The sequence below is a fragment of the Hyposmocoma kahamanoa genome, unplaced genomic scaffold, assembly GCF_003589595.1.
Source record: "Hyposmocoma kahamanoa isolate Upper Pololo Valley unplaced genomic scaffold, ASM358959v1 228, whole genome shotgun sequence".
Lineage (NCBI taxonomy): Eukaryota > Metazoa > Arthropoda > Insecta > Lepidoptera > Cosmopterigidae > Hyposmocoma > Hyposmocoma kahamanoa.
In genome coordinates this window covers 1,137,177-1,162,277 of record NW_020653747.1, presented here as the reverse complement: position 1 = coordinate 1,162,277, position 25,101 = coordinate 1,137,177, and the positions used below count along the sequence as shown (strand labels likewise).

At 36.8% G+C, this 25,101-nt stretch overlaps 2 protein-coding genes across 2 annotated transcripts in view; one reads left to right on the top strand and one right to left on the bottom strand.

Annotated features, from left to right (window-relative positions):
• Positions 1-20,541, bottom strand: part of LOC113228371 (GATA zinc finger domain-containing protein 14-like) — a 61,274-nt gene extending 40,733 nt beyond the window's left edge. The window contains exon 1 of the mRNA XM_026461643.1: positions 20,343-20,541. Within this exon, the coding sequence (XP_026317428.1) occupies positions 20,343-20,541 (199 nt within the window). The remainder of the gene's footprint in view (positions 1-20,342) is intronic.
• A 1,201-nt stretch (positions 20,542-21,742) lies between these two features.
• LOC113228360 (GATA zinc finger domain-containing protein 14-like) overlaps positions 21,743-25,101 on the top strand; it is a 9,719-nt gene continuing 6,360 nt past the window's right edge. Inside the window, exons 1-2 of the mRNA XM_026461632.1 lie at positions 21,743-21,953; positions 22,556-22,686. Of these exons, the coding sequence (XP_026317417.1) occupies positions 21,743-21,953; positions 22,556-22,686 (342 nt within the window). The remainder of the gene's footprint in view (positions 21,954-22,555; positions 22,687-25,101) is intronic.

The following is a 25,101-nucleotide window of genomic DNA, read 5'->3' as shown; positions in this document are numbered from 1 at the left end:
AATTTGCTGCTTATGCCTTTCTTTCTTATGAGGGCAGAATTATCTTGCCGACAATAGACATATCTTAAATTCAGTTATTAACTATTGTTTAAAAACAACATATTTGTGCCCAAAAAACTGCACACATTCATTGAAACACGCAATTGTAATACCGGAAACAAATAGATCATATCGAACCATTGTCAAAATAGTTAAAATTAAACCCAAAATCTCTTAACAGCACATTCTTGTGCGTTTAAACAAAAAACCTTTTGTTCTAAAACTTTTGTAATTACAATTGATTTTTTTTTTACGTATCACACAAAACAGATGTTTCGGCAAATCAAATTAATAAAATATATAGGTCTTTATGAGAAGTGGCCTTGAAAATTCGAAAGCCCTGCTTAGATGGCGCCTTCAGATGCCTATGGAAGCGCTGCACCACGCGTCAAGAGCACATCAAGCTTGACACTTAAAACTTAAATCCAACTCTATGTCACTTACGATAAGAACGGTGCAAAGTACGAAGTGTCAGGCTTGATGTGCTTTTGACTGTAGCACTGTGGCGCAGCAGCCGTGCGACTAGTTATTTTATACAATATTTAGAAGCGTAATTGTATCGCCACTGTTGTAACACGCGCGCGGCACTTTTGCAGTCACAATTGTACGTAGTTAAACAAAAAGTATCCAATGCACATCCAGTCACTTTCGAGATATAGCAGTTTGAGGTTTAAAAGAGTTTATCATCATCATATACAGCCTGACTTCACCCACTGCTGGGTATAAGCCTCCAAGTTTCTGTGCCACTCGCCACGATCCCGTACTAATCTCATCCAGGTTCGCCCCCCAATACCTGCGATATCATCCGCCCACTTCGCCGCTGGACGCCCGATGTTCCTGTGTCCAGTCCTTGGACGCCACTCAGTTATCGCCTTACTCCATCTGTCACCTTGTCTCCGTATCAGGTGCCCTGCCCAGCCCCACGTTAGCTTCGTGATGCGGTGCCCCACGTTCTTTACCTTTGAAGAGTTTCTCACACTAGTCTTATTTTCGAAACTTGTAATACCAAATAACTCCAGAGATATTTATTAACGTTTATTATGTTGAATTTTTTTTTGCTGATCTAAGAGGTTAGATTTTAGGAACCCTTTGGTACATGTAACCCATTTTTTGATAATTTTGTGGATTGAACCCTTTTTGCTTAACTACGTCCAATTTAATAAACTTTACTAATCCCAGTACAGAATAGATAAATAGATAAGCACTTTATTGCTTTCACACAAGAACAAGAACAGTACATAAACAACTTAAAACCCACATTAGTTTTAAGTTGTTTATGTAATGCACAGGCGGTCTTATCACTAAGACAAACAACAAACAATCTTTGAGGTAGAGGAAAGCTAATCAGAGCGGCAGACATAGTGTGCCGCTCCGACAAATAAAAATAAAAAATGTAAAAAAACCGACCTCAAAAGTAATTCGTCTTCTATTTTGCCACAATCACATGTGGAATATTTTCTTCAAATGTAAATGGGACCACTTCTGACGTGCATTCATTCCAAGAAAAAAAGGAATCACCAAAATCGGTTCACAAATGCCTCCTCTTTTTCTCGACCTCAAGCGCATAGTACTAACGCGTGTTTGGTGTTTGCTGTAATTGTCGAATAGGCAAACAAGGCAAATACCTTGCCATACACGCTACCTACACGTGGTGATTGTTTGCCAAATATATCAAATACGCAAATGCCAGCATTAGGTTGACCTCCGCATATTTGGGGTGCACAGCGACCAATGCAACAGTACCTCCCAAGACATCGGGCTACAAGCATTTATTAAGCAATATTAAACTCTATATTGCTTTATAAATGTTAATAGTTCTAGAACTGAAAACCCGAATGACCCGAAAAATATAACAATCACAGACAGAATTTCGAATCGGTTTCTCGGGAGAATCGTTTCATATGGTTACCGATGTGTTTAGTTGACATCCCTATTTATTTTGAACCAACTTTAAAAAAGGAGGAGATACTCAATTCGACTGTATTTTTTTATGTGTGTTACGCGGTATTTGTGAACCGATTTTGATAACTCTTTTTTTTTTTTGTTGGAATGAGGATACCTTAGTATTAGTCGCATTTCTATTTGAAAGAAATATTCTACTACTAAGGGTGGCAAACTAGGGGATGAATCCGGTTTCGCACATTTTCCGGTAACCGATGTCAATAAAACTTGGCAAATAGATGCAATTCCACGAACTTTCGAGGTCGACTTTTTTTAGTACACTGCACTGAGATCAATGCGACTACAAGACAATGATATCAGCGACCTGAAAGCTCTGGTTACCGCCTACTGCAGTAGTCACTCAAAAGGACGTTGTATTACATTATGCAATGTTTAATTTTAAAACTTTCGTAATTATTCATTAAATAATTAAATGATCAATAATTACAGGGCGTAACTACTTACAAAAATAATAATAAAAACAGCCCCTATAACATGCCGCCGCAATAAAGCTATTATGTCAACATTTAGCTGTCAAATTCGAGTGATAAACCATTTATAAGGCATTTTGAAATTTTATCACAATGGCTAACACGGCGAGCACCATAACGTTACGTTACTGGTACCTCCAGCCACTTAGGTTATTGGGAACTGGAGAGACGTCGTTTTTCGGCGTCGGGAAGTGAGCGTGTCTTACAGCTCCGCCACCAAAGAGGAGATTTGGTAGTTGACTCAGAGTCAAAGTCAAAGTCAAAGATTATTTATTCCTAAGGCAAAATAAATTTACACTTGAAATCGTCACATTTAAGCTACTGCTCGTTCACTACGCTGACCTCCCTGAGAAGAACGAGCAAGAAACTCTAGGGATTGCTCTTTTCAAATAAACTTAAATGCTATGGAATACACTTTGAATCAAATTTGTGTGGATTCTGGAGCCATGTCGTCTTTCCATACATCTTTATCTAACACGTAGTCTTCAATTTTGTAATATGATTTTTCGATCAAAATATTTTTAATGTAGTTTTTAAACTTAGGAAATGATAAACTTAATATATGCTCCGGAATCTTATTGTAAAAACGTATACAGTTCCCCATAAAAGAGTTGTTTACCTTGGTTAAACGAAATCGTGGTACCATGAGTTTGGACTTAGCTCTAAGGTTAATATTATGGATATCTTCTTTCTTATTGAAATTATGTACATTTTTACGAGCATATAAAATATTTGAGTAAATGTACTGTGATGCCACAGTCAACAGCTTAGCGGTAGCAACCGCTAGTTGTGCAATGCGCAACGGGAAGTGAGCGTGCCTACAGCTCCGGTATCCATCTGGAAAATAGGGAGGGTACTGTACGTGCACCCTGATGAAGTCGAGTGACAGAGGTCTACACTGGCTGATCTGAAGTCAGAACCTGAAGTTATAAGGTTCCTGAGCGCGCACAGATTATAGTGCCCATCTCGTATACCCTACAAGTCGGTAGGGAGGGTCACTATAATCAAAACGAACGTAGAAAGATATGGGGCTGTCGATAGTTCGAATCCCCGTGGCGGCTTGTACCTATGGTATTAATTTCTAACTAACGTACCGTCAAGTTTGGTAATTTTCTTTTTCCTTATAACATTAAACAAAACAGGTTTCAAGATATTTTTTCCTCAAAAACTTGTAGTCAAATACATTGATAAATGTATGAAACAGAAAGACCAAATATTGTAGAAGTAAAATGTGACATAACATTGATAGTTGTCAAAGAAATTTTGAAAGTTACTTGTGGTCTGGCAGAAGATACTCTAGAGCATCTGTTTTTTTTTTACTGCAACCGTATCGTCATTCCTCGGTATGATATCCTTCTATCCAAAATCCCCCGTCTCCTGTTAATATCAAATTCCTCGTACTGTTAGTTCACTCTCCCGTTGTGTATGTCCAATGTATATTTATTAAAATTAACAATTTCTTTCTGTAACAAACTGTGTATGTTTGTATTGTCTAATGTAACAATCTGCGTCCTCCACTTAGAGAGCCAATCTCAAAAATCGCATTTAGAAAACGTATGAAAAATCTGTTGATAGAAAACCAGCGTATGCTCTGATACTGGATGTTCCTGACTCTTGTCTTCTAACTTATTTATATTTATAATGTATACATGTATTACACGCGTATTGTAAGTGTGTAGTGTGGCATAAAGCAGAGGATACACAGAGCATGTATCATTTCCTTAGGTCTCAAGCCGACGCTGAAACAGGAACGACAGAAAATCAGCGTCTGTCTCGCCTGAGACAGACATATTGCAGAGTCGTACCCTTTTCTTCTTTTCCGCCACTATACACACTTAATAACTTAATATCACGCAGCCATTTGTTGTTTTAGTGTTAAGTATTAGATTTAAGTGCGTATAGTGACTCAATTTAATGAATAAAAGTTTTTCTTTCTTTCTTTGACTGTTGTTGTGGATCTTCCTCTCAGCGAAACCTATGACCGAAATTCACCGGTCAAATTCTGAGTGACAAACGTGACTTCCTTAACTTGACGTTTTGGCAGAGTCATAAATTGTTTTTTTAAGTGACAGTACAAAACAAGTCGTGCGCCTGCTGGTAAGTGACACGCCTGTCCATAACAGTTGCAGTGCCGCTTAAAGGGGCACTGCCACTGTGCCCGTCACCCTGAGGCATAAATTTCACGAGCAGTCCTACCCTTCAAATACTCTTGTAGTGCTCTCAATAGGCTCAATTTATATTGCGTCGGAACGGAATAGAAGCCAATTTCAGTAACGATATTGTACATAGCATATTGTACATGTTGTAAACCTTCCGCGGTTTTCTAGTGCATGCTCGAGAATGCTCGCTCATTCCGCGGAAGGTTTTGGCTGGTATAAAATCAGCCTTACTGCTTGGCAGCAGGAACAGGTACGATAGGTAAGGTGGCAGTACTACCCCAGACGAACCCTTTTCACAAGGAGCTCAACTGCTAAGAATTTTCTGATCGCTGTGTTCAACGAGGTGTCTTAGGGTCGTATTCCAGAACTGTACTCAATGCTCAAGTCAGAATTTGAGTATGATTCAAAGTACTCGAAATCATACTCAAGTCCCTGCCATTACGGTCGTATTTCCAGTGCTTGTGTTGCCAGTGCAATCCTGACTTGACCCTTAGGGTCATATTCCAGAACTGTACTCAATGCTCAAGTCAGGATTTGAGTATGATTCAAAGCACTCGAAATCATACTCAAGTCCCTGCCATTAGGGTCGTATTTCCAGTGCTTGAAATCATACTCAGATCCTGACTTGAGCATTGAGTAGAGTTCTGGAATACGACCCTTAATGTCTTTTTATACTCGTTAGTAGTTGCTAATTGGTAAATCTCCGAGTCAATGATAAATTGATTATCACTAATTACAGGTTTGTTACCATTATATAAGTTCTTTTTATTTTCCCGATATTTCAGAACGGTTACACGCTCCATGGACACGGGTTGACTTGACAGGCTAGCGGCAGATGACAGCTTTAAGAACGTCTTTCGCAGTCGACGGCTACCTTTATCTCGATTACTTGTAGCTTTATCATCTACAGGTCAGACATACGGTATTCATCTGTGGGGTGTCGCTAGCAAAACTATCACAATTTCTGAGTTTCTAGACGAGTTTTTAGTATCAGTGTGAATGAGTTCGTGGAAGTACTATTTGTACCGCCAAGCAGTAATTTGTATGGGTACTGGTGACACTATAGGCATATATGCGATTTGGCAACTTACGTCTCAAGGTGACGGGCGTAATGGCAGTGACCCTGAGATCTTTGCGATTTAAAGCTCTGACTAAACGTGTCATCAGTAGATGCTAATATCGACCGGCATAAAACTAAACAGAAAGAAAGTTTATCCTGTCTTTTGGATCCATCAACTATGGTCAAGCGACTTAAAATGAGAGAGAGAGAGACTATGGCTCCATAGCCTGTAGTCGGGAGGTTTGGCACTGGCTGCTCTACCAAAACCATTCTAAGGTGGTTCAACTCCGTCACTAAAGAGGAAATTTGGTAGGGGAGTTTAGAGTCAACGGCTTAGCGGTGGCAATCGTTAGTTGTGCAATGCGCAACGGGAAGTGAGCGTGTCTACAGCTCCGGTACCTATCTGGAAAAAAGGGATGGTACTGTACGTGCACCCAGTGTGGCTCACCCGAGGCACTAGCCGTTTAAGAACCGGATGAAGTCAGTGACAACGGTCTGTAACAACCCTGTACACTGGCGGATCCGGGGCAGGACCTAAACTTAGAAAGGTCCCTGCGCTTGCACGGGTTATAGTGCTCTTCTCGTATACTCTAAGGGTCGGTAGGAGGGGTCACTATAATCAAAACTTATGTAAAAAGGAACGGGATTTTCGACATCTTTTCTTAAATTCATTTCTAATAAGATTTAGGAAAAAAAATTCTACCACAGTCATTGACCTACCAATAAATGGACGTCGGGTCTAGTACAAAAACCACGAAAAAAATGTCCGAAGTTAACCTATACAAACGTAGTGACATGTAAGGAAATTAAAAAAAGTAAAACACTTAATTGAAATTGTAAGGTCATTGCAGTACTGCCTAATTTTGCTTGCAACAATTTAAGCCCCAAAAACACCATATTCAGCTTCTACAGAAAATTAAACAAAATGCACCATATATAGCTTCGACTGAAAATTACTTGAACACAAGAGTAATGGAGTAGCCTTTATCGTAAATATTAATTAATTTTTATATATATTATTATGTCGAATTTTGTACAAATTCACTTAAAGTAATAATAAAGAGTTGGGCAGAGATACACACATATAAATATTACTACAAATATGAAAATAAGCGTGTACTATAAAAAATGTCCGATATTCCAATTAAACGTAAACTCAAACATCCGTAATTTCGAAAACCGATTTACAATAAAACCGTTACGCTTTCGAGTAATTTTGATGCTTTTCACATAGACAAAATTAGCTTTTGTTTTGTAATTTTTGTAAAAAAAATACATATGACATTATGAAAATTCGAGCTAGCGTTATTTCGGGCAAATGTATTTTCTGACTTCTGATAGGTAATCCCAAGCCGTAAAACGAATACAACAATATTTTGTTAGTTATTGCTAACGTTCAATATAAAATCATTTTAAAAATAAAATTAAAATCAAAGCGACTCTATAGTTTCTTTATTCTAAATATTTCAATCGCTTGTGGTTCGAACAATTGAAAATGACCAAGAAGTTTATATACGCTTCTTCAAATTGACGTAACGGGTCTCTTTCCATCTTTTACGCATGCAATGTGTAGAAAAAGGACAGTTAGCTATTTGATTATTTTGTGCGCTTTTGTAATTTATATTTACGATTCATTTATATATAAATTAAATATTATACAATTGTACATAATAACACTTTTAAATGATAACTATGATAATAGTTGTATTATCATAGTTATCATATTTTCTATGATACAAAATCCTGTTGTAACAACTGCAGTAATTTTTACAAGTTATTATTATATTGTACTGCAGCATTGACAACCGCGCTGTCAGTCGATTAAACGAAGTCTGTTGCGCGATTGACGCCCTGTATGCGATTTTAACGCCCTACAGGTGCGGACACTTTTTAGCGCGAACCCGACGTCCATTTATTGGTAGGATTACAGTAACAAGTTTCTTATTGGTAAGTAAGTGTCAATGACTGTGTGTTCATTAATGGTGAGTATCGATTACTGGTTAGTTAATTAGTGGAGGTTTGGTTTTCATTATTGGAGATTTAGACAAATTCCAGTTTAGATTTTTTTAGTAATAATTATAATAGTTTTTTTATGAAACATACTGAATCATAAACTTTCTTGACTATTATATATGTCGAGTAAACTAATCATTATTGATACCTATATATATAGTAGTGACTATCTCCCACGCTTATATCCAACAATTACGCTTTACAAGGACTGTAAAGTTTTAACAGTCCGGCAATTATTTATATTGTATGTCATTTTATTTAAGCATTCTAAACTATTTTTTGATCCTTCTTTTAATAACAAAAGAAGAAAACATACCGTCTGCCCAATAGTGACCTTTCGAACAAAATTCGCTGGGAAATTTTTGTGCTTTCTGGGAAGCTACTTATATAATAAACTAAATAATGTACTGGCCTTTTACCCTCTTACTAGACATGAGTGTAAGAATAAAATAACAACCACAAACAACAACATCATCTCGAAACAATCGTTTCGAGATCTGTCACACAGGTTAGTTCCTAGTATAGACTCCAGTCTCTTGCAAAGGTACTCTATTATTTAAGCATTTTCATGTAAATTATATTGTAAAAACTTTGTATCCTTGTAAGAGTAAAATAAAGATTATTATTATTATTATTATATATTTTTTTTAAAGTTATTTCAAATGTAAAGACACAAACTTCCTTAACCCTACCTCCTTCACAAGATTCGCTTATGGCGGCCCAAAGCAGATATAATAATAACAATTTAAAAAAAAGAGAAGCGGTAATCCCAGGCAATGACACTGTCGGCCGGGGTCAGGGAGTCAGGTTCACGAACCGGCGAAATTATTGTGATTATGATAAAAATTACCGCGTAGTACCACACTAACTTCAGGGAAAACAAAACCAATAAATCAACACGAAATTGAAATTGTGGTATAGTTAAAGAAATATTATATGCACCTATGAGTGTTATCTCTTGGAACGGCTTATCCTGTCTATTACAATATAGTAATAAAACTATTACACTTCTTTTACTCAAAGCGTACGTGGACTTAATGATTTTTCCATCGTACGGGTCATGACGCGCTAAATTCTTTTCCTGAATTCATATTTTGAATTATTTCTTTACTCATCAAACTGCCAAATCTTTCCTTACTAATCCAATAAAGTTAGCTCCGCATAAAGATTATCAAGTTTAGAATAAGGGACAAAGCGTAAAATTGTTTACATTAGTTGTTTGAACTATACAGATGGCACGTGCGTTACAAAGACGACTCACTCTTTTGTCCTATTGTATTCTAAAGATGAAGCGATAAGACGAACCATATTACAACAGAACAAATAATATTTTGACAACTATACCGGGTAATTAGTGTGGTTATCGGGCATTTTCTCCTATTATTAATTTAAAAATTTATACACACAGGGTCACTACAGGCAGGGACACAGAGGCGTTCGAGTTTCGCGTACGAAACCGTGCTTCAGCGTGTTCATATGTTCCGGAAAATGATGCTATCTAACAAACGGCGCAAAATAGAGTTTCTTGGTCATGTGATCAGGGAGTCAATTCAGAACCTTACGATAACTCAGTTCTCGAGCGAGTCGATTTGACATCGTGCGATTTCTTTTCATTTTTATTCACAACAATCGAACGTCAAGCTATCGTATTTGAAACCGAACCGAAATGACGTCACACCCGTGCGATTATTCGAACTTCTCGACCGGCAAAGGCTACAAACGTTATTCAGAACACGGTTATCGAAAGTTACCTAAACGTCCTATTGTTTACATTCATTTCATTTTATTTAAGAGCCATGCTCTTGTCGGTGTAGCCTCCTCCACTCCTCACGGTCCATAGCCAACTCCTTGACCTCCCTGTAACTGCTCACATTAACCTTTCTTTTTATTTGGTCACAGAATGCCATTCTCGGTCTTCCTCTCTGTCTCCTTCCTTCTATCTTTCCCTCAACAACAACCGTCAATAGTTCGTCGTTGCGCAACAAATGTCCAAACATTTTTCCCCTCCTATTCTCTATCGTCTCCGTCAGGCCTCTCCGTTCCCCAATCCTCTCCAGAACGTCCTCATTAGTCACTGTCTCGGTCCAGCTTATCCTCTCCTTGTTTACAAAGCTAGAATATAATATGGAAATTTCTTATTATTTTAAATAAAGTCTTGATTTTGTTCAATTTTATTAATATATATATTTTATTTTTTAGGCCTTTCAAGTCTTAAAAATGTATATATCGACTCATCCGTAGAACAAAGATCTATGTGCAAGACTACTTGTTCTCTGGACATAGTATATTTCGTTCGTTCTACTTCGCTGTGGATGTCAGACCGACCGTTGTTTGATTTTATATTTCCGAACGAAATAAGGTATATAAATTCTCAAAACACCTTTACATAGACCTTAGTTTGAACAACGAAATTATTCTCGTAACGTACGTATTTTCTTTTCGCTATAAAAGCACATCGGACTCTGTTCTTTGGATGAGTCGATATATAAAAGGATTTTCATTTTTCTTACAATCCATTTCACCGACTAACTTCGTAAACGCTGTTGGATAACGATATCGTATCCGAATAGAACGTTTAACTTCGATTCGAGAACAATATCCAATCGAACAATTCGGTTAAAATATCGAAGAGTTCTGAATCAGCGTCCAGGAACGATAGATACACGCTGCTACAGCTGATAATGATGGGCAAAGAGCAGGGAAGAAAGACGCGCTGAATGAAGAAAATAAGTAAGAAATTGGTAAGGTGGCAGTACTTCTCTGGACGAACATCTTTCACTTTTTGAGAGAGCTCTACAATTACTGTTCCGGTTAGCTGCTGATAGAGACAGATGCAGGAAGCTGACGGCCAACCTTCAGGATTGAAGATGCACTCTAACTTCAACTTCAACTTTTGTATCTATGGCTCCGTCGTTTTGCGCGACGATTTCGCCAACGTCAGGGTTGAAAGACATGTAGAGCGGTGGTGAGATAGATTGCCGGTTATTAAAATACTTCGGCGGTTATTATTGAAGAAGACATAAGAGCCTATGCACACACATTTTATACGCGCCGCAAACGCGCGTCATCTGCGCGTACGTCATTACTACAGTACAAATTGTGCGTGAAACTGATGAAATTAAAAAACATTGCATTAGTATTACTCAGCTAGCTATATGCTTGGTATGAGCTCACCAAAGTTGCAGGTCTGTAAAAAACGAATCATCTATTTGTATTTCATTTCTAACCGATAAAAAAGAAGGAGGTTCTCAATTCGTCTATGTGTTTTTTTTTGTATGTATGTTACGCGATAACTCTAAAAATTTCAAAAAATTTGTCTTTATCTGAAAATTTGTTCACCGATTCAAATCATTTATTATGTACGCACGTCTATAAGGTCTTATTTAACATTGTTGTGTCAGTACGTATTGCTAATTTTACGGCATACAATTTACATAATTAAATTAATTTAACAGTATACTACTACATTTTAATTACAAAATGTCAAATCTTAATTTTAATTCTTAATTGTATTTATGTCATTGTTTTGTGGTGGGTAACTATTATTGTATGTTATAATTATTAATACAAAGATCGAACACTCAGAAAAAATTCCTTCGATCCGGTCAAATACAAAGACACGACGCAAGCACATAGAAAAATTCGTGAGGTCCGTTGGTTCGTTCCGTGGCTTAGTTGGTATAGCGTCTGACACGGTATGCAAGAAGACGTCGGTTCGAATCCGACCGGATCGAAGGAATTTTTTCTGAGTGTTCGATCTTTGTATTAATAATTATAACAAACTAGTGGAGTAATTTCACAAAAAATAATTGAATATCAATTCAATAAAAATTTTATTATTGTATGTTCTTGTCATTTAAGTAATCGCTGACTTTATAATATGCTTTCCTAGTCAATAAATTAAATAATCGCTTTTTAAAATTGGCATTGTCGTTAGTCTCAAATATATAATTAGGCAGCTTATTGTATAGTTTTGGCGCCATCGCACAAATATTATCATGAAAGATAGTCTTACAGGCAACCAGTTTCAATTTATTGTCTCTTCGTGTACTTTCCACCTTGCTGAAGAGTGTGAGATTTCTCCGAACAAAAAGAACCGTTTCAAATATATATATTGAATTTATTAAATAAATATATTTGATTGCGGTGATTATTTTTTTGCCGGAAAGAGAGTACCTCATTAGTGGTCCCATTTCAATTTGAAGAGAATATACCACCTCTAACGGTGGCAAACCAGGTGATGAATGACTTCTGAGGTCGGTTTCTTAATATTCTGTATTGAGATGAAATTTGATAAAATTTTTACTTTACACTACATTGCACACGCTTATCACTGTATATATGTATCAAATGAATTATTTAAGTATTCTATAAATGTAAGAGATCACACCATACTACATTACAGAAATATATACGTAATTTATTTTGGTTTATACTCGACACACACGTCCGGTACTCACTCGTTTTTAGGATCCACTGAAAATCAGCGTCACAGCCTTTTCCCGGCGGTGACATTAGTTGAGTGGATCCTTTTACATACGCCACAGCCGCACCCAACAGTGTGGACTATCTTTATGGTCATTCCATTACCTTTTACTAAGATTTTATTTTTAATTCATTTTATAAATATTTTTTTAGTTATTTTATTTTATTTTTGTTTTAATTTAGCTTTATCGTTTTTTTTAATGTCTTAGGGTCGTATTCCAGAACTCTACTCAATACTCAAGTCAGGACTTGAGTATTGCAGTGAGCACTGTAAATCATACTCAAGTCCTTGCCGTTAGGGTCGTATTTCCAGTGCTTGAAATCATACTCAAGTCTGCTCAAATCCTGACTTGAGCATTGAGTAGAGTTTTGGAATACGACCCTAACTGTGTATTATTGTGTTCTGGCGTTATGTAATAAATGGTTTCTATTCTATTCTATTCTATTTTTTATGACAACTATAACAAGTAATGGGACAAACAAGTCGTCCACCTGGTTTTATGCGACGCCATCCCCCCTTCACCCTTCAAAACCGGAACAATGTAATGTTTCATCCGGAAGCGGACAAATTTTAAATAAACTTTAAAGTACTTATGTTAGTTCCCCTTTTATCATTGACTATACTATATCCAGCAATAATATAAGATTTATGATTCGCGTGTACATCTTATTTAGCAATTAAATATAGTAAGCAGTAGAACTGCTTTTGAAATTCGTCCAGGGAAGTACTGTCCTTTTACCCATATCTGCCGCCAAGCAGTAATGTGTTCCGGTTTTGAAGGGTAAGGGTGTTGGTGAAATTACAGGCACATGGGACTTGTCAACTTATGTCCCAGGGTGACGGGTGCAGTAGCAGTGCCTCTCAGATCTTTGCGACTTAAGGCTCAGAGTGGCACTGCAACTGTTATTGACAGGCGTGTAGCTTACCATCAGGCGCATGACTTGTTCGTCCCGTCACTTGATATTATAAAAAAAATATTAAAAAATACACGCTGCTTTTTTAAGAATAGTAGCTTAAACCAAAACAGATCATATTAATCTTATAACCAGAGAGTTAATTTGTTTACCTAAAGTATGAACGTTTCCTTTGTATGGACATACCCATTTCGTCATCAATGCATATAAAATTTCTATTTTTTCCTGTTTATTTTCTAATTCTAAGATACAGATTGTCTCATGTTTATTTTTAAATGGCTAAAGTATTTAAATACGTGAGTACCTATACAAACACAACTGTATATAGGGTAGAATAGAATAGAATCATTTATTTCACATTATCAATGTCACAATATTACAATTAAAAATACAATGTCAAGAGAAAATATGACAGTCACTAACGCAAACAATAATAATGAATATAAAATAAAATAGTATAACTACTGCTTCCCTAAATACAACGAAGTCAAGTAAAACAAAATTACAATTGTTTCAAAAGAAACTCATCGACACCTTAGAATTAATCATCCGATAAAAGGAGTTTTAGTCGGGTATTAAGCGTTTCGTCGGTTGCAACACTTTTCACATCTGTAGCTCGTAGAATCAGGGACCTATTACCCGCGGATTTCTCGTTGCGGGTAAATTTGCTGGTGAAATTACAGGCAGATGGGACTTGTCAACTTATGTATCAGGGTGACGAGCGCAGAGGAGTGCCCCTCAGATCTTTGCGATTTAAAGCTCTGAGTGACACTGCATCTGTTATGGACAGGCGAGTCGCTTACCATCAGGCGCACGATCTGTTCGTCCCATCTCTTGGCATCATAAAAAAAACTACAATATTATTTATTGTAGCAAATACTTAATAGGAAATAATTATTTGTCGTCAATGTACACAAATTTCAATAAATAACACGCATATTCAGATATCTTCAGTTCCGAGAAGTCCCGGAACTTGTACGGACATGTCCACATTATTCTTTAGTTTAATAGTAAATGAACTCCCCCAGTTCCGATCACTACTTAAAACAAAGCTGCATTCAGAATGTGCGCAAATCATTTACGAAATAAGAAGATTTAAAAAATAAACAAGTGACAACAATTCATTATTTGCACTTTCGAAATGCTCCAGTGGTTTTTAAACTTTTTTTTCCTCAAAAACTCAATTAATTCGCTTTGATTTTGTCTAAAATAACGGCGCAATCTAAGACCAAACACAAAAATGGGTCATTGTACGCTAGTTACATAGTCACACTACTTGCATACCAAATTTCAATTAATTTAGTGGAATAGTTTTAAACTAGAGCGGTTTTTGTGACTAGAGTGGAAAATTTTCAAAAAGTACATAAAAAGTCATTAACTTCTAAACTATTGATTTTTGTGGCACTAATATTTACTCTAAATGAGTTATTCCAAATCTAAAAAAAAATGTTGGATCACTGTAAATGGGCCACCCTGTATATAGTCACCAAAAAGCCGAAACTTGATACTGCTGAAATCCTAAAAGGGTACCGTCAATAAGTAAGAAAAGAAGATGAATGCTCTCATTACTGCTTGGCAGCAGAAACAGATAAGGTGTCAGCACTTCTCTGGACCTTTACAAGGACCTCTACTGCTATGAACAATCTCTATATTCAAAAAGACAAAGACCTTAAATTATTTTATTCAATGAGCAAAGTCTGAAGTTTTTATACCTACTTAATAGTAAATAGATGTTATTTACAGATACATCGAGGTTTCGGCAAGGATTTAGCCTCAGGTCTAAATTTTTTATGTAAAGGGGCAAACAGAGTCACTTGATGGGAGGTGGACATCGTCTCCCATGGACATTTGCAACATCAGATGAGCTGCCTATGCGGTGCTAGTGTATGTTTGTGTTTTCAAACAAACCATTATTTTTGTAACTTTACTTCAGAGTAGGTTTGTTCTTCGGTTGGTTTGCATTAATATTAGATGTAACTGATTGAAGAATAATTACCATTATAGTCAGCTGTGACTTTATTAATTTTCGTTTACGTGATTTAGATTCAAAATAGTTTCATATTCATTTATTGCATGTCACATACACAGGTAATTCTAAATTGTTACTAATAATATAATTTTTTGTATTTTTTTATTTATTTACTTATTTAACAAAAGCAAGAAAAACTCTACTCATACGTGACGTCCTCTCACTACGAGGAGACTCAATAGAGTAGAATAATTCACAAGGATTGACATCACAAGGCCGACAATGACACATACGTGACACACAAGCAATAATTAAAAACAAGATTTTAAAAAAAACCTTAATTGCCCGACGGTTTGTGCTATGGGTGCCAGGTAAAGTCCTGGTTTTGATCCAATTTGAAATTTCAGCTTTTCTAAATTGCTCTGGGAGTTTTCAGAAGTGCTCCCAAGAGATAGCTTTAGTAGTCATAGTACTGGGAATTTCCTAGTTTGAGACATGGTAATTATTAATATCTGTACCATTTGTTACTTATCTTTGTGTGATTTTTAGCATTCCAAAGCAATGTTTGTAAAATTTGGAACTTAGATGTATTCCAATATATAGACTAAAATCTTTTACCTCTCACTATGACATATTCATTTAAGGGGCAACATAATATAAGCTTCTATAATAGGAATCTGGTTAATATTCAAAATTTGCCGTTTAAAACTAAAAGTAAAACTTTATACTAAAGGTTATTATACAGCTTCTGTGTACTTGGATGGCACGAATCTGTGGTAGTGACCCGTTTAGCTTTTGCAGGTAGTCTCAATCCGAGACGTTTCAAATAAATATTGCAAATGTTAAATGTATTCAAATGTATATTTACAAAGAGCAACTTCTAGAGTTTCTTGCGTTTAATTAATACTACAATTTGAAGTGTAATTTGCTTACCTATGAAATAACGATTTGAATTTTGACTTTCAGATATCACAGTAATCAGTACATTGACATATTTTGATCTCCATCAATTAACAATTAGAGCCAAAATTCAAAATAGAAGAATTAAATTAAATTTGTATTGAATTGATATTCAATTATTTTTTGTGAAATTACTCCACTAGTTAGTTATAATTATTAATACAAAGATCGAACACTCAGAAAAAACACTCAGAAAAAATTCCTTCGATCCGGTCGGATTCGAACCGACGTCTTCTCGCATACCGTGCCAGACGTTATACCAACCAAGCCACGGAACAAACCAACGGACCACACGAATTTCTCTATGTGCTTGCGTCGTGTCTTTGTACTTGGTCTTTCATCGACTTTTTAGTCGTAGCGCCATCTTTGAGAAATCTATTACAGATTTATCACCCAGTTAGTACCTTTACAGCTACCAGTCCTGGCGAGAGATGTCGCTATTCACTGTATTAATTAAATTTTTATTGAATTGATATTCAATTATTTTTTGTGAAATTACTCCACTAGTTTGTTATAATTATTAATACAAAGATCGAACACTCAGAAAAAATTCCTTCCTAATAAGAGTGTTAGATCTTTGTATTAATAATTATAACAAACTAGAGAAGAATTAAAATTCATGGAATTACATCTATTTGCCAAGTTTGCGAGTGCAAGTGCGCGAAACCGGAATCATCCCTTAGTTTGCCACCCGTGGAGGTGGAATATTATTTTCAAATTTAAACGGAACGAATACTGAAGTATTCCAACAAAAAATCATCAAAATCGGTTCACAAAAGCCAGAGTAATCATGTAACATAAACACAAAACAAGATACTGTTGAAATGAGAACATCCTCCTTTTTTGAAGTCAGTTAAAAACAGCGCACAGTATTGACATAGGTGACACATTTTATTATTATTATTTTTTAGTGAATGAGAGTTAGCCACCAGACAACAGATGTAGTGCTTGGAATTGAATGTATATGCGTTTCCATGTCCCAGATACTAACACAGTACTTGGACATTATTTGTATGTATAGTTAGGCTCAATTCACACTGGCGCGGAGTCGAAGCGTCGCGTCGCGTCCTGTTTTTCAATTAGAACGCTTGGCGACGCTCGCATTAGTGCGCCCGGATCACAATGCGGTCGGCGTCTGACGCCTCACTGCGCTCAAGTGTCGCGCGCGTCGACGATATTTGCTTAACACAAATTTGTACCTTAATAATGGGAAAAACAGAGATGAATATACTATAGGCGAAAAACATGACGCGTCGCGACGCTCCGACTCTCCGCCAGTGTGAGTTGAGCCTTAAGCTAAATAATAGTTCTAGTAGTAAGCAATATTCAAATTAAGAGCAAATGGTACTATCTGTATATAAAAGAGCGGCGTCTCTTAACACAGACCCTATCGCGAATAAAAGGTAATCAGCCCTGAAGATTATATAAAATAATTTTCATTAAAATAAAGGAATTGACTTCAAAGTTTACAATTGATTACCGGAAAGTCAGCGAAACCGGGTTCATCTCCCAGTATGCCACATTAGATGTGGAATATTTTCTTCAAATTTAAATGGGACCAATATTGAGGTACCTTCTTTCCAACAAAAAAAGAATTATCAAAATTGGTTCACCAAAGTTCACACACACAAAAAATACAGTTGAATTGAGAACCTCCTCCCTCTTTTTGAAGTTGGTTAATTAACAAATAAAACTTTTTCAATGATGAGTATGAGATTAATGATGAGTGTGAAGTTCTCAGTCCATACTGGGCTCACATGGGGACTAGAACTCAAGCCCTCCCATTGTGAGACGAGTGAGACTGGGACTATATACAAAGTAATTTTGAATATACTTTATTTTATTTATTCGATTATGGACAAGCTGCTTTCGCTGGTATGTCTACTTCACACAGTGGTGTAATTTATGTAGTTTGTTTTAGTTCACTTTTTTAGCACTAATTCACTCTTTCGTAGCCAGTTGTCGAGCTTGTTTTTTAAGGCATTAACAGAGACAGCAGAAACAACATCTCCCGGTAGCATGTTCCAATTATGCACTACTCTGTTGCTGAAAAAATTGTGTGCAGCAGGAGTTTTGGAAGGTGCACGAAATAGTTTGAGATGATGGCCACGTGATGGTTTAAAGTTTTCTTTTCTTTTCAAGATGAAGAAAAGATTACGAATGATGATAATGATAAAGATACTAACAACCTCGTAAGGCTATATTACTAACATTATAAAGAACTTAGCTTGTGTTGCATGCCTTTTAATAATTCACCAGATTTTTCTTTCATACAAAAATAAATATAGATTTAAATAAATTGCTCTAAACGGTAATAACTCTGTGCAGGACGGAAGTGGGAGTCGTCGCGAAGAACGCTTGCATGTTTGAACTTATTCTACCAAATACTGATGTAAAAAGTGGCAGACACTTAATACAACAAAGACTCAAAAGTTTATTTTTGATAAATTTATTATGTCTTGTAAAACATCATGGAACAAAAGTTGTTTTTTATGATAATATAGTCCTTTGAGGTTGTTAGTATTTTAAAAATAATCCTGTAGATAGGCTCTTTTTTTTATTATATCTGTTATGTATTATTTATTATTAAATCTTATTTTTAATAAGGCCTGTAGCACTTGGGTGCCAAAGTCGGCCTTGTGATGTCAAGCCCTGCGGATTATTCTATTATATCATGTCGCCTCATAGTGAGAGACAACACCCATTTGAGTATAGAGTTTTAGCCCTATTTGTCAAGAGTTCACCGAACACAACATTTAAGTCCCCAACCTGCCAAAGAGAGAGATGAGAGAGAAAAGAGATCCGCCTCGTGGCAAAATCTACATTCTCTGTCTTCTCACTGTCCAATATTTGACACATGCTTGTTCAAGCCACAATGCCCTGTTAAAGCTCTAGTCAGCATTTTAATGACATTCCTGTTCAGTGACAGAGCTTCTCTACAATGTTTGGCACTGAAGGCAACTCATAATCAGGGCTTTTGAATGCAATTTAGTCTGCAGCCACATGTCACGGGAGACATGTAAATAAATAATGCACACACTCAACGTAGCCCCGCACTAGGGAAACCCTGTGTCGTGGGTGCCATGGACACACACATAGACAACCAGAAATTACACCCAAACTCACGAGAGAAATAATTGTAGGCCATACAACTATTTCTCCCGGCCCGGGAATCGAACCTGGGACCTCTGCGTGACAATCTGGCATGGTAACTGTTCGGCCACGGAGGCAGTTAAAAAAGGCAGTGCGCTCTCGTTCAGCAAAATGAGTTTTGCCAAGCAGTGTGCTGTGCCTATAAAGGGCTCAGAACCAATGAAAGCCTCCCTAGCACCAGCCTTTGCCAGTTCATCCGCTGCTTCATTACCCTCAATGTCAGAGTGACCTGGAACCCAATGCAGGATCACAGTATAGAGGTCCTCATATTGTCCCCTGTCAAAGAGGAATGGAGAGAAGGATGCTGGGATTCCCTCTAAGAGACAAAAAGGGAGCTATATACATATGAATGACTACTAACTTGGAGGATGTCACCACAAAAAGCAAAACGTTGAAGTAGAAGCGGACTGGCCACATGTACAGAGAAAGAGTAGAAAAGTGGACCAGAAAGGTAACAGAATGGTTACCAAGAGAAAATGTCAAGAGGAAAAGAGGTTGTCCCTTTAAAAGTGGTCTGATGACTTTAAATAAATAGCTGGACCTCTAAGGACTAGGCTGGAAAGGGACAGAGCCAGATGGACAGAGCTGAGGGAGACCTATGCGTCTTCAGGATGCGCTGATGTTATAGATTAAGTAATTCAATAATATAAATGTCAATATAATTAAATTGACAGTATAATATAGGTTAATAAATAAATAAAATATTGTCCCCTTAAAACCTCTATTAGCTTATTACATTATCCCATTACTGGGCATAGGTTTGTGTTTTTTTTTCTAAAAAGTTCCACAATACGGTTGTCACCAAAGTCGATCTTTCCCGACTTTTATTGTAAAGTCATAGGGTCTTTTATTGTAAATAAGTAGCACTTAGCAGATTCCAATAAGAAATGTCGAATTATTACCATAGTTACAAGTTCAAGGTCATAAAGAATTTATCTCATCGTTTAAATGAGTCATTGTGATCTTATGATCGCCTGGGCCGAACTGCATTATCGGGAAAAACCCAATAATATGACGATTTTGTTCGAAAACACAAGTTGTCTTCCTCGCAAACACGCTTTCGCACGTTATAACATTCCCAGAGGTGTATAACAGATTAAGACATGCGAAAATGCGATGAAATTAGCGAAATAATAACGTAATACCTTTATTCTTACCCATAGTAGTTACATTGTAGTCGGACTGTGTAAAATGCAGACTGCAAACTTTAGAATATTTCGTGTACGGTTTGCCGCGTTTTAATATCGTATTCCATTTGTCCGCCATCGTTATATCGCGGGGAAATCTGTGAAATTTCACGTTTTTCGTCTTGCCGGCTAAGGAAGTACATTGCGGCACTGTACAGTAGTAACCCATACTTCGAAAAACACAAAAATCCTTTGTCCGTTTTGGTTAATTTTACACCGCACACACAAAAAACTCGCGAACACTATTTAATCACATTAAAACGTAGTTTTGAACAGCCGATAGGAAATAAAATTGATTATTTGCCAATCGTTATCACGTTTGTGAAAAAAATGGAATCATCACACCGCAGCCTTGAAAAATTTGACATGTATCACCTCTTTTCCCTTTCCACTTCCCATTATTTTTTTTGGAAAATGGCCACATTTGACCATAAACAATTACTGTTTTATTTTTAAAGCGAACAGTGATGATGAACAATAAATAACTGTGGGTAATTTTCCGAAAAATTAGTTTATTATAATAGTTGTAAAGAAGGACTTGATAAGGGCAAAGGGCAAGAAGGGCACAAATTTAAAATGATTGGACAGGAGGGAAAAAAGAATCCTAAGTAAAATCTTTTTTTTTTTTCGTTTTACTCTTTATTTATTTAAGGACTTTGATGATAACTGAATATGTCAGTCCCGTTACAAAAACAATACCTCAAGAAAACACTTAATAAAATCCAGTTAGATAAATCAAAATAATATCTAACCAAACATGTTTACAAAAACTCCGCGGCGCGGGCGCTAAGTAAAAAATCTGTTATTGGCTCCGATTCCGTTCAGTATTTTCAACTTTTGACAGGTGTCAACTGTCAAATGCAGAAAATATAACGAAATCAAAGTCCAAAACACCCTTATAACAAAAAATTACTTGAAAAAATATTTATTTATCTGAAAAATATGATTTTTTTTCTAAATGGAAATTTTCCTGTGACCCATCAGTACCCAGAACACATCACTATAGTACGTACTCAGTTTCGCATTTTCAATAACAATACAATTTTGGTCCATTTTATAGCTATTTCAATGCAAAATGTTCACTTTTATTTTAAGGCTAATAATTATCTTTTAATGCAATAATAATGTGTAAATATCGCCCCGTGTAATAAATAGTGTCAGCATAATACTCATAGACAATTTTTTTTTTCTTTTTGTTGGCATCACTGATAAATGTTTTTTAATCTTCTTTTCGAACATGGCGGCGCTTGGTGTTTATCCGCAAACTTTGTTTGTTTTCATTAGAATTTCGTGTTTCAACAACTGAAGCAATACTAAAATCGTACTCTAAATATGTTATTTTGTGTTATTAGTAACATAGAGACTTGAAAATGCCTTATTACTGCACTGTACCGCGGTGTACATCCATGGCCGGCAAGGCAAAAAATGTATCGTTTCATCAATTCCCAAGAGATGAAGAATTAGCTAAATTGTGGAATAAAATACTAAAAAGAGGGAAGCCGTATACGAAATACTCGAAAGTCTGCAGTCTACACTTCAGGCCCGAAGACTACACAATTACGAGTGTCGGTAAAAACAAAGGTAACTTACCTACTTAAAATTATACCTACATTTTTGTTGTTTTCTTCGGTGATACACTATAATTTTCGTAGTGGTTTGCTCGTGGTAATTTCATTACAATGTGAGTAAGGCTATATGCTTTGTCTCGGATTTGTTTTTGTGAAGAAATAATTTTCTTTGTTGCCAAGGAATTATAACTAGGTACATGTTTTAATTTTAGATTTTACAATTATGTTTCCAAGCTCCTTGCTTACAGTTACGGTCAGTTAAAATTAATCTAATGCGGTTACTAATTAAACTTCAGGGTTTATTATGTTGGTACTGCAAGTTCTTTTTTACATTTCAAATAATTTCACGTTTTTTTTATTATGCAGAAATGTTCACACTAGAAGCCCAGATATTTGGTGAATATAGCTTTAAATACCGATTCAGTTGGTGATGATGATAAATGATTACATATTGATGGTTTTAAAATTTTCAATTATCATGATATCCACTTGTTCTAGTAACTTGAATCCTAGGACTCTAATACAGGCTTCAGTTGGATCTGATTTACATTGTTCCTGCCTTTATATTTGTGTCTGTCAAATTAATTTTTTCTTTGAATATTTGTACTATTTCAGGGCAATGGAGAACTCTCCGCAAAGATGCAATTCCATCTCAAAACCTGCCATCAGAGTCTCCTGTACCCACACCGCGACGGAGCTCAGGAGCATGGGTTCCGAGTAACGTACCTGGCATTGTTGATCCAAGAGTAAGTGTCTCACATTGTAGGCAACATTGCATGGGGCATTTTCTAAGTCACCATGTACAGTGAAGAACATGCCTCGACTATTGTTTTTGTAAACTGTACTAATCCTTGAAAGCAATTCTTTTTTAGTTTACCCATTAAGAGTCTATACCACCTCAGCCCGAATTTAAGTTTTTCCCGCAGTAACATGGTTAATTGTGCTTGAGTCGAGCGGCTGGGACACTGGTTTTATTTCAGAATTTACTTTTTACTTTCACTGTTATGTGGATTCAACCAGAACCATTTGAGATTGTGTAAACTCTTAAAGGAAAGAACAAAAAAGTAGAGAGAGAATTTTGTGCTCTATTTAAAACGTAGTTTGCTATTTGAAATGTTATTGACCATTTGTCACTTAGCCACATTTTAATTCGTGGACGGCAGAATGCCCGTTCACGCCTAAAGTGGCACACTCACTGCACTGCATTTGTGCAGTTTAATACATGTTAATGTATGTGACCAGATCGCACAGCGCAATGCTCGCTAGCAAGCCTTCAGAGCAGCTAGCAGATCTGTACGTACCGATGTAACACGTGTACGCACTTTGCCCGGCATTGTGACCTAATAATTATTATGTTCAGGCCGCACTGGATTGAATTGCCTGACACCCAAATTAGGGCAAACAAATCAGAACAAAAACAATCGTGATATGATACGTAACGGGTTGATGTTCGCAACTCGACGTCCAACCGCCTATTTTGCGTGTGGTGGGTGCAGGGCGACCCAAGGCCCTCTAAAAATCTCAGCACCCTACTGGGTTTATCGAAGACTTTGGCACTCCAAGTTATTGCAAACTGTAGTTTATATTATATAGCCACACTGGGGCATTCCAGTAGAATGCGCGGCCGTTTCCGTGATACCTAGATTGAAAACAATCATATAAACCAAAGTAATTCTTTGACCTTTTGAAATTTCTAGCCGGTGACGTATGTGTCAATTAGACTGTGTAAAATGCAGCATGCTCTTTACTGTTGCATTCTCACCATCTTCCATCAGGTGAGACTTTATTTATTTATAGCCTTTATTGCTGATTAACAAGAATAAGAGAATTGATAAATAACTTACCTTACACAGAAACAGGGACGAACTAGTTGTGCGTCTGATGGTGAGCTAACCCCTGTCTATAACTGTTGCAGTGCTACTCAGATGGGCACTGCCACTGCGCATGTCACCCTGACACATAAGTTGACAAGTCCCATGTGCCTGTAATTTCACCAGCACCCTTACCCTTCAAAACTGGAACACAGTAATACTAATATTATTGTTTGATGGCCGAAATAGGTAAAGTGGCTGTATTTCCTTGGGCGAACTCTTTTACAGGGAGCTCTACTGCGGCCTTTATACTGGTTTCGGTTTGACATGATAAGATTCCGGTTGATATTCCAAATTTCTCATTTGTGAGGTTTAGAACTAAAGTGAATCAAAAACTTTATAGTCCTTGGCTCAACTCTTTCAGTTATTTTTATCAACCCTGTAGAATGTGTACAAATATTTACATACTCTGCTTACTCTGCATTGCTCATCAGCAAACCCTAGAATTTCTCACAGTAATGTTGATATTATTGCTTGGCGGCAACCTTCAGCTTGTCCTGAGGCATAGGGCTCTTCCAGAGATTTCGATTTCACCTTTAGACTCAGACATAATCAAATCAAAAACCCTTAGAGGCGGATAATTTTCTTCTTTCTAACAATAATAGAATCATGAAAATCGGTTCACAAATACCGGAGTTACCGCGTAACATAAATACAAAAAAAAAACACTCAGTCGAATTGAGAACCTCCTCCTTTTTTTAAAGTCGGTTAAAAATAATCCTGTAATTAAAATATAAAAGTCGTAATCTCAAACAAGTATTAACCTTATATCTAAACAATTAGATGCTTTAATCGCATAAGGATTGATAAGCGTGAAGGATCGATTAGCGAATAATGTTAATAATGCAATCGTACACTTCCAGGAAATGTGAAATCACTTTAAGCTTGGACTTTACAAAACTGCACCGTAATTGTTTATGTCAATAATTTTTATCAATGATACTTGGTACTTGGTGTAACGGGCTGGTGTCCGCAACTCGACGTCAATTTTGCGTGTGGTGGGTGCAGGGTCCTACTCGTGCCACCCAAGCTCCTCCAGGAATCTCAGCAGCCTCCTCGGTTTGCTGAAGACTTCGAGGAGCGACCTTGGCACTCCAAGGTACTTTGCCCTGTAGTTGGCCACGCCGGAGCACTGAAGTAGGATGTGCGCAGCCGTTTCCTCCCCCTCCATGCACGCTCTGCATAGAGGGCTGTCTGTGATACCTAAATTGAAAAGGTGTTTATTGTATGGACCATGACCTGTTAGGGCGGCAGTTAGAGTGCGAAGCTCTTGCCTGTTGAGTTTAATTA